Source organism: Rosa chinensis, chromosome 7 (assembly GCF_002994745.2).
Source record: "Rosa chinensis cultivar Old Blush chromosome 7, RchiOBHm-V2, whole genome shotgun sequence".
In the NCBI taxonomy this organism is placed as follows: Eukaryota; Viridiplantae; Streptophyta; class Magnoliopsida; order Rosales; family Rosaceae; genus Rosa; species Rosa chinensis.
The window spans coordinates 25,019,885-25,030,427 of NC_037094.1; the positions used below are offsets into that span (position 1 = coordinate 25,019,885).

A 10,543-nucleotide genomic window follows, 5' to 3' on the forward strand; every position below is an offset into this window, starting at 1 on the left:
CGACTTCGATTTGCTTCTGTCTTTCTCGCCGACGACTGATCATCACGGAAATCGCAACTTGATTGTATCTCCTGTCCCGGGCTGCAACCGGAGTCATTGCAATCAGAGTCAAATCAGTGTGAAAGCAAACGGTCAACTAGAATTGTTGCAAAACGACTGGAATTGTGGGCAAAATCGTCAACCGGAGTCGAGATTATTGGGGGGCAATAATCTTCCTATTGGGGGCAATAATGTGTTTTAATTGTTATAAAGTCTCTATAATTGTGTTCAGTGATATTTTCCTTTGTGTTAAAGACTGCTTCTAATGTGTTTTGGTATTTCTGATATATTATTGGGCGGCAATAATCTGTTTATTGCGGGGAAATAATATATTTGTTTTGTTATTTTTTGCATGAATATGGGTGATCCTTTTGTTGTTAGGTGCATTTATTCTTGTTAAGAGGCCACCCGGGAGGCCTAGGGTGAAGAGGTTCAAGTGAAGTGGAGAGTGTGAAAAAAAAAGCCAATTCGTTGTGGACTTAAATTCACCAAGTATTGAATTTGAATACCTGTACTTTTGTAAACTAATTCAAAACCAAACTGAGTTACTTCTGACCATCTATTAAAAAATTATTGGGGGCCAATAAACTTTTTATGAGCCCCCAATAAACCTAATTATGTTGGTTATGAATCTAGCAGCATTTTGTTGAAATGACCTGTATTAAATGAACCACAGTTAAGACATTCTTGCTGGGCAATAATCTGTCTATTGCCTCTCAATAGACCACCCCAAAAATCACCAGTTTCTATCATTGACAGATTATTGTACTTTAATAAACTCAAAACAACATAAGACTTATCAAAACTCTAATTTCAGTGATTAATTAACCACAGTTAAGAAATTATTGGAGGCCAATAATCTGTCTATTGCCCCCCAATAGACCACAGTTTTGACGTCGTCCGAGACCTGCAAGCGAAGCCCAGACCGGATTCCTGCGTGGAGCTTCGGAGCTTCCCGGACATCTGACAAACAAAACCTGCGAAGCCCAGAGGGGTTAGGATCATGGAGTTGGATGGCGTCATCCTCTGGTGGTCCAATGGTGGGACAGAGCGGCGGCGGTGGAGGCCGACATCGACGATGGAGTGGTGGCTTAGAGACAGAGAGAGAGAAAGAGAGCCTCATACGTGGTTATAGAGAGAGAGAGAGAGAGAGAGAGAGAGAGAGAGAGAGAGAGAGAGAGAGAGAGAGAGAGAGAGAGAGAGAGAGAGAGAAATCGATGAGGGAGAGGAGAGAGAGATATGAGTGTAATTTGTTAATTAAAATGAGAGCAATACTTTCAAACACTGTTAGATTGGGTAAATGGGGTTAAAAAACTCTTGGTGGAGTAAGTGGGCAATTTTTGGGCTAAAATTGGATAAGTGGTCACGACCCCTTATTAATAGTGTCTGCTGTGACTATGTTCTATTTAAATTTTTTAACTGGTTGAAATGATTGGATATGTAGAAATGGGAAGTTTTGTAAAAGTTCCAATTTGCAGACTTCAAATATTTTTAACCTCCTCTATTTTTACACCCTTCATATTAACCAAAGTCTCTGGTCCAACATAGGATGGTTTGATCACTACTCAAAGAGGGTGTGTACTACTTGAGGGAGTTCAAGTACAATCGGAAGGTTATTATTTCTACGTTTTGTTTTCTTGAGATTGAAGCTATGAAAGTTTGAGCAAAGAATGCAGAAAAAAAGCGAGTGAAAAGAATTACAAAAGACTCGATCACTCATTAGAAAGGGTAGTTGATTTTTTAAGGCTTTGATGATTTCACCACCTCAGTGTCAATTGATCTCTTGGAGCTACAATGTGCGCTTTCTTGTTTGCTGGTTAGTGATGTATGAAACCTTGAAGAAACTACTGCACAATATACATCCGTTTTTGGTTGCTTGTCTTAGAAAGCAAAATTGTTGTATTCTGTCAAATTCACATATCCATTGTTATCTTACATTAGAAGTATGCATTGTGGTGACCCGAGAGGGGGGTCCCACAGCACCGCGACTCCGAGCCTATGAGGAATCGACATGTCACGAATGGCATCTCGATAGCTCATCAACCCGAAACCGCAAGGCCTTTTGAGTTTAGGTTGTTGGTTCACAAAACACTTTCTTGGACAAAAGTCACAAAACATTCTAGCAACCGAACAACATATTTTCGCAAGCGGAATTTAAAGTGAGCTAAAAGATTTGGGCTTACGTTAGGAGCCCAATATGGGAAATAACGAATCACGAAGTAAAAACAAGTATGAGAGACGCGCCCCAGGGTTACGGGTCTCTCGAAATTTTGTAGATGAGCGAATAGAAAACAAATAAACAAATAAATTAGTAAGAAAATAAATGACTAAGTTACTTCAAAATCCGATAAGGGACCAAACCCTTCCTTTTGATAAAACCAAAGAGAAATACGCCAAGCCGGGCCATGTGCCTCCCCTGTACGCTTCCCGACCACATGCTCGAAACCTGCACACTATAGTAGGGATGAGCTTTCGTCCTCGCATGCCCAGTAGGGGCCGACCCAACCATGCTAGGTTTGAAAATAATAATATACTTGAAAATATTTACTACATAATATTGTGCACGTTTATCGAAAATACAATTTAAAATAGGCAACCACAAACATTTATCTCTTTTATAAAACATATGCAATATGTTTCACACAACTTGGAACTCCGAGATACTTACCTGCCGGCTAATATAAATCAAATCAGTGACCGACCTGGTTCGTCATCCTTCGAGAACCGGCCAACTACTCTGTAGTCCTTATAACTACAAGTAGCGAAAGTGTCCATTTCCTGGCTCTGAGTCTCCTATGACTGGTTCACTGTCTGTACTTACCTTTCCTCGACAAACATAGGAGCACAGCCCCCTCCGGAGGTTCACGATTATCGACACCGTGGGATCCCTAGGAATCTAAGCGTCTAGGTCCCATTCACTTTCAGGTCACAAGTATAAACATACAAGGGTACAGTATCTCAACATGCAAGTCTAGCCTCGGTTTTCGCAATTAGCAATTATCAGTTATGGAAACATGGATATCACGAGGCATCGACTAATGAACAACCAAAAACGTACTTGCAGGCAACATATTAATATACTAGAGCATTCCACGTATATAGAAAAGCCTCTAACAAGGAAGGGACAGCTCACCCTACCTGGATATGGAGTGCTCGTCCACATTCGGGTTTGTTCCCAACTTTCGATCATTTGTCCAAATCCATGTGCATACGCCCAAGTCCTTTAACAAAAACTAAATCCGAATAAGTACTCAATTCATAACTCATTTGCTTAATTTCTTTATGAGTTACCAATTTAACTTGAATCAATATTTAATGGTAACCATTCCTGAACAATTCACTTAATGTAGTAAGCTCATTCGGGAGATGGTGATCATACTTCTTTAGATAATATAGTTCGGATTAAATATTTAAGTCCATTGTCTAGCATTCCCTTTTCTTAAGCAACAAATATACTTACCATTCCCAAATAATCCAAATGATCAACGTAGCATTTGAATCATTCGGGATATGGCGGTTATACTCAGCACTTTCACCTTCATTTGTTTAGCATTTTTACTTTTAAGAAAACAAATCACGATTACCATTCCCGATGGATTACGATTTTGGGATATGGTAGCTTTAAATACTTCACTTGTAATTTACTTCATTTATCGAGATCGAATGTCCTAATTTCATTTAACTGCATAGAGCTCACCAAATTAACCAGTCTTTGCCTACCTTGAATTTATGATAAAACCAAAATTATATCAATGTCATCTCCTTAATTAAACACAAACAGATCACAAGCATCTTCAGTAATCACAAAGTTACCACAGATGCCATACCAAAGGTTTAAACCATCCTATCACCATTTTCACTCTTTTCCCTTCATGAAGCAACAGCAACAACAATTTTCTGCAATTTTTAACTTCACTTCCTAAAATAACTCCAACAAACCCATTTACAACAATCAGTAACCGAACACCATCAATTTCACAATTCAGAGTAACAGGCCCTTACCACTCTTCTTTTCCAAACAAGGATTCGATTCAGGCCGGCTGCTTTTTCCACCGCCATTAATCCATTTAGACCTCTAGCAGAAAACAATACAATCAATACTCAACACTCAACCAATTTCGCATCCAGAATAGAGTTTGCGGTCCTTACCTTAATCTATTTTAATCGAAACTGACCCAGTAGCTCGTTTCTTCTCCACAGCTTCAAAAACGCAGATCCCACAACACCTCACACAATCCCAAATAAATGACAGAGTTAGGGATTTTGTTTCACGTCAAAGCAGAAGCTCCAATCAAAGGGGAAACGTGAAGATTACCTAATAGAGGCGGTCTTAACCTCCAATAGCCGTGAGCGGCGGAGCCAGAAATTTCTCACGCGCGTGCAGCGGACGAGGTGGCTCTGGTCGGAGTTAGAGGTCGGGGCCCTAGGGTTTTGGCATTTGACAAGGCGCTGATTCGATTCTTGATGGTGGTTTTGCTCAGTTTGGACTGGAGACCGGAAAACGAAATCATGCAGAGGCAATACTCCGGTGACAGTGCGTGCGGTAGTCGTCCGGCGTCGACCGTCAGCGAAACTTTGGGGTTTCAATGCTCGGTTTGGTCTGGGTAGGTTGGTGTCGGCGGTGTGTTGAAATGATGGTCGGAGATGGAAGCTCTGGCCGGCCAACCCGGCAGGACCATGGTGGTCATCTGTGGAGATTAACGACGATGCTTGATGGTGATTTCAGTTGGGCTTTGGTTAGATTTGGATGCTAGTTCGAAGGATGGTGGCGGTGACATGAGGTGGTGACCGGATGTTAGGTTTCCCGGCTATGGCAGAGAGAAGGAGAGCGGAATAGAGAGGTTGGGTTCGATGCATGGAGTCGATCTCTTATGGGTTTAGGTCGGATTGAGGTGGTGCTTCGATTGGTGGTAGCGGTGATGTGAGGCGGTGGCCGGACGATGTGGTTCCGGCGATGGCAGAGGGAGAGGACGAGAGAGTGAGGTCGGGGAGAGAGAGAGAAGGACGCGGCTGAGGGAGAAAATGAGAGAGTTTAGGTTTTAGGATTGCTAATTTCCTATTTAAACTTATGTACGCGAAATGTCCATTTTTCGCTTGCGACGAATTATGAAACTCCTCTAACTAACTGCTTTCGGTGTTGAGCTCGTAACTTTTCTTTTATTCGTTTTTCGTCGGAAACTTCCTAAGTTTATTTTCGACTTCATCGTATGCCCAAAACTTGAATTACTAAAAACTCAATTTGTATCCTTCCATAATAATCCCGAAAATCTTCTGCTTCAACAAACCTTAGTAATTCTTTAGGCCCAATTGGAAGGACATTGGCCCAAAATTAATTCAAATAGCCCAATTGGTAGTCTTGATACCCTAAATGTCCAGAATCGATTCCTTCACTAAAATCACCTTGTGCAAAAATCTTATTTTCGAAAAATTACCCTCTAAAAATTAAACAAAATTTTCGGGGGCTCAAAATGCATTCTAAACTGAAACAAGGTAAAAAAGAAAGAAAGAGCGAAATGCAGCTACAAACTGAAGAAGGAGAAGGCAAAGACATATCAAGTCATAAAAACCTCCCATATGCTGGTTAATTACTCTGGAGTAGGCTACTAATTCCTTCCTCCACAGTTGGCTGCAACTTCTAAGATCATCTTATGAAGAAAAAAAGACCACACTATAAACATTTATGTAAGTACGCAACAATAAATGATGATCTGGTAGTATTATTAGATCAATCCTATCTTTTGTACCATACATGAATTTGAAATAGGCGCATCCCATGAAGACTTTAGTAGTGAAGTGTCACAGACTCCCAAAATCCTCTGAAGAATCCAAGCAATGCATTATCGTTTTAAAATCCTAGGTTTCTGATACCATCAGTTTTCTCACTTCCATTGCCACTAGAGATAACTGGACCTTGAGTAGACCCATATTTGGGGGACTTTAAGTGTTAGCTCTGGTTTGCAAAGTCAAAATTTCCCAGTAGATGCAGAGCAATAAAATCTCTGAAGTTTGAATTCTTCCTGACAAGTTGTAGTACGGTAAGTCTAAGGCACTAAGAAATTTCAAGCTCGAAAAGCTTGCAGGATTCTACAGGATAGCTGTTTTCTGAAGAATCAAGAAATGCTATCATCTTCAAGTGTGACCAAAGTTGTTAGCAGTTTAGCACCCTTGCTTGTCAAGTAATTTACGTGAGAGCTAGAGAAGCACATTCCTTATGTTTGGAGGAAATGGTTGTAGTAAGTGGTTAGATCTCAATTGAATTGTAAATATATATAGGGTGTAGTTTTTTTTTTTTATGATAGATTGGAAATTTCTCGGGGATTTGATTTGTAGACTCGTAGAGTGTATTCATTCCAATACTTGTTAGGCACTGAATGGGATATTCCAGAAATTGCAGAAATGAATATATTGATGCTCTCTCTGCTCTAAATCCAATATATATATATATATATATATATATATATATATATATATATATATATAAAGGAAAAAAAGAAAAGAAAAGAAAAAATGGTATGCTTACTATTGAAATGTTGGATTCTCATCTGGCCTCAAGTTGAAATACTAAGAGACATGGATTATTATTATAGTGATCAAGTTAGATTGGCATAAATCAAACTTCTGGAAAACAAGTTGAATAACACAAACATGATCAAGTTAGATTGGAATAGATATGTTGAAATGCTGTGGAATGGAACAATATATAATTGCAGCTAATAACTTTGAAATCAATCGAGAAAGCTAGGTTTAAATTACAGCCCGAAAGGATTAGGAAGCTAAATAGAGGTCTTGTTGCATGGAATCAAAAGTTATGCCAACTCATACTACATACAATCCATTATTCATAGTTCCATACACATACCTCAAGAGAAACAAGCATAATATTTATTTCTTGCTGAAAGAGAAAGCAACAACATCTGAAAACCTTCAACATTAAGCCATTAGGCTCATCATTTCCCTGAATGCCAGAATCTCCTAACATCATGTCAAAACAATTGACAGTCAAAAAACAATATTTCTAAAAGATTGAACAAATATTTTGTGTTTCCAAACGATTGTTATATTATAAATTTGAAGAGTTTAAGTATATCTATCCAGAAATATAAACACTAGAAAAAATAATTATTATGTAGCTTAGTTTACCATTTATCTTTGAAGTGTCCTCCGCACTTTTGCCTTGGTTTTGACATAAATCCAATCATTTGCATTGTCCAGGAATCTGAAATAAGCATTTCTCCTAGAAGTCTTAAGCAGTAAACTGCCGCAGACCATCCAAAATCCAATGACAAATCCCAGCACTGCACTAATAAAGAATCCAAGGTTGAGACCATCACTAACCTGTTCTTTGTTATCAATTTCAGTTCCTCTCGCGATTCCATCATCTTGAACTGTTCCATCTCCTGGACAACTTTGTGTCAGCGGTGGTCCACAAAGTCCAAGATTTCCCATATATTGAGAAGCATTGAAACCCTGAAGTTGGGTGCCTAATGGAATTCTTCCTGACAAGTTGTTGCGTGATAAGTCCAAGACACTAAGAAAGTTTAAGCTCGCAAAACTTCTAGGAATTTTACCAGACATCCGGTTTCTTGACAAATCAAGAGATTCCAACATCTTCATGTTACCAAAGTCTTCAGGAAGCTTTCCTGTCAATTTGTTTCTAGACAGGTTCAGAGAAATCAACTCAGTCATACTTGCTATACTTGGCGGAATTTCCCCAATCAAATAGTTGCTTGAAATGTCAATGCTTCTCATACGGTCAAGATTTTCCCCATACTCAATTTCTTTTCCTTTCCACACAAGTTCCACAATTCCACCATAAATAATACTATAAACTCCCGAATCATCAGCCAAAGCGGTTATGTTATTGAAGCAATGTGGCAAGCCTCCTGAAATACTGTTGTGAGAGAGGTCCAAAACATGAATGGCAGCTAGACTGCACAGGGAGAAGGGTATGATTCCATTAAACTCATTTGACCGTAAGCGTAGAGTCCACAAGTTTGGTAGGCTTTGGCCAATCCATGTTGGTATCTTTCCCGACAAGTTATTGTTGCCAAGATCAACCATCAATAATCGGGTACAGTTCTCTAAAGAAGGCAATTCTCCTGAAAAATTGTTATCATGTAAACGCAATACTTGAATTCCCTGTAGATTGCCTAAAGAGCTTGGTATTTTTCCAGATAATTTATTCTTTCCCAAATTCAACACTTGCAATTCTTGAAATTGCATCCAACAATTAGGAAGCTCTCCAGACAATAGGTTCTTAGAAATGTCAAGATACTCCAAATTTGGAGCCTGCGTTGCACAGAAGGAAGACAAAGGTCCTGAAAACCTATTATTCGAGAGATACAGGTTTTGTAGCATAGGAGAAAATGATGGCAATGCGCCATAAAATAGATTAGAAGACAAGTTAACATAACTTAAACTTGTCGATGACAGATTCGGCAGTTTTCCATGGATTTGGTTCATAGAGAGATCTAAGTCAGATAAGCGAGAAAATAGATCCCAAAACTTATTAGGTAATGATCCTGATAGTCCAGCATTAGAGAGATAAAGAGCGGTAAGATTTGTCTGCGTTAGAATCCACTTGAGAAAAGTTGGGCCCACCTTGCAAGAGGACATGTATAACGTAGTGAGTTGAAATGGTGGATTCCAATCAGAGCTCAGGTTGATAGAGAAACGATTACCAGAAAGACTCAAATACTGTAAACGAGAGAGGTTCAAAAAGTGGGCTTCTGTTATGACACCACTCACAGAATTCCCGTCGAGAATTAATGTTTCAAGGCTAGAGAGTTGCCCGACACTTTCGCGTAGAGACCCATTTACTTGATTGCTGTCAAGATATAACTCTCTTAACTTCGAAAAATGTTTCAAATCTGGCCATGACCCCCAAAACCAGTTAGCACCCAAGTCCAAGGTCTCAAGTGTGTTCTCAGCACAAGACAAGGTTTTAACAGAGTCCTCAATGTTTTCAGACAATTGGTTTGACCATAAGGTCAACGACTCTAAGCTGCATAAGTTTTGAAAGCCTTTTGGTATCCCACCTTCAAGTTGATTCTCAGACAGATCTAGTGTTACTAGAGAAAGCATGCTTGTGAAGACATCTGGGATGGGACCTTTGAGATTGTTGGAAGAGAGATCAATATGGATAAAATTGCTGCTGACATTAGCTATCCAATAAAATATTGAAGAATTAAGAGAGTTCACAGAGAGGTGAAGAATTTGAAGAGAGGTGGAGGAATTAATAAAGGAAAGTGATCTTAGATTGATATTAGGAAGGTTACACTGGGATAACTGAAGCTCTGTTAGTAAAGTGAGCTTGCTTAAAGATAGTGGCCAATTCATGACCTTTGACAAATCTAGATATGACATGTTCAGGTATCTCAAGGAAGAAAGATGAGATAACCACTCAAGATTTTCAAAACTAACAACTTCGTTACCGTAAAGATCAAGAGTGTGCAAATTAGAGAGGTTTCCAAGTTGAGGAGGAACAGGTCCACTGAAATTAGCTTCTCCGAGTCGTAATTCTTTCAATTGACTCAAAGAGCCAATGAACTTGGGAATGATCATTCCTCTAAAATCATTATAACTGAGGTCCAAGTAATTTAGATATTGCAATTCAAGTAGTGAAGGACTAATTTCACCTCTTAAAGGAACTTCTGTATAATTGAAATATCTAAAGGAGAAATCAAGTCTGGTGACATGACCTGTTTGGTTGTTGCATGCTATTCCTCTCCACTTGCAGCAATCTTTCTCACTTTTCCAAGAAGCAAGAGCATTGGACTCATCCACAAAGCCTTGCTTGAACTGGAGAAGAGCATGCCTTTCACTCTCCAAGCACATGATGTTGCTGGAGCTTCCAACACTAGAACAACAAATAGCAGAGGCAATGGCCATGCACACAAGCCCAACCAAACCAGAATGCATAGACCCACCACTCATTATACTGAAAAACATGATTATGAAGATGATATGCAACCTGCAAAGTGAAGTAATATATAGTTGAAGCAAAAGGATTTTGGAAGCTACGTATGTATAATCGTGGAAATAGCAATGGAGTTGCTTCAGTCCATTCCAAAGCAAGACTCTGGAAATTGGTTGACTTGATCGGCAAAATTTGGAAAATGGTTCTTTCTTCATTGATTACTAGTCTCTGTCTTACATTATGATAGAAGATGACCCAGCACAACTGATATGACTATTGCTGGGGATGTTTATCAATGACTATTCCAGCATAACTTGGAAATTGGTTTTTTCTTCATTGATTTTCTTTTGTCTCAGTCTCACAATATGACAGAAGATGACCCAGCACCACTCATATCTTGTGGTTCGAATATGTTGTGGTTTTGTACGATCATTCCATGCTTCTCTCCTTTCTGAATGAATACTAGTTTTTGTGATATTAAAAAAAAATGAAAAAAATATGCATGACATAGTACTTGGGGCTGGGCCCTCAAGTCTAGCCCAATGCTCCTTTTAGAAATTTGTAGAAGTGTAAAACCTCTCCCTC

General features: G+C 39.2%; 1 protein-coding gene and 1 long non-coding RNA gene across 4 annotated transcripts; both read right to left on the reverse strand.

Moving 5' to 3' along the window:
- Window positions 1–2,135: 2,135 nt before the first annotated feature.
- Window positions 2,136–5,083, reverse strand: LOC112178828. 2 transcript variants are annotated; one of them, XR_002927528.2, is made up of 4 exons: window positions 4,189–5,083; window positions 3,867–4,114; window positions 3,178–3,260; window positions 2,136–2,492 (listed from the first exon to the last, which is right to left on the reverse strand). It is a non-coding gene; the product is annotated as an uncharacterized LOC112178828 (long non-coding RNA). The 2 variants fall into 2 exon arrangements; XR_005804210.1 differs by having other exon boundaries at window positions 4,042–4,114; window positions 4,189–5,081.
- A 1,668-nt stretch (window positions 5,084–6,751) lies between these two features.
- Window positions 6,752–10,125, reverse strand: LOC112176183 (receptor-like protein EIX1). Of its 2 annotated transcripts, XM_040511910.1 has the most exons (3): window positions 7,375–10,125; window positions 7,180–7,255; window positions 6,752–7,011 (listed from the first exon to the last, which is right to left on the reverse strand). In XM_040511910.1, the coding sequence occupies exons 1-2, from the start codon at window positions 9,988–9,990 to the stop codon at window positions 7,235–7,237; spliced, it is 2,637 nt and encodes an 878-aa protein (XP_040367844.1). In that variant the 5' UTR covers window positions 9,991–10,125; the 3' UTR covers window positions 6,752–7,011; window positions 7,180–7,234. The 2 variants fall into 2 exon arrangements, with proteins under 2 accessions (XP_040367844.1, XP_024169767.2); XM_024313999.2 differs by having other exon boundaries at window positions 7,180–10,125.
- Between the last annotated feature and the right edge of the window lie 418 nt (window positions 10,126–10,543).

Excerpts from the sequence above, each read along its gene's own strand:
- LOC112176183 (XM_024313999.2), bottom strand. The coding sequence starts at position 9,990 with ATGTTTTTCAGTATAATGAGTGGTGGGTCTATGCATTCTGGTTTGGTT.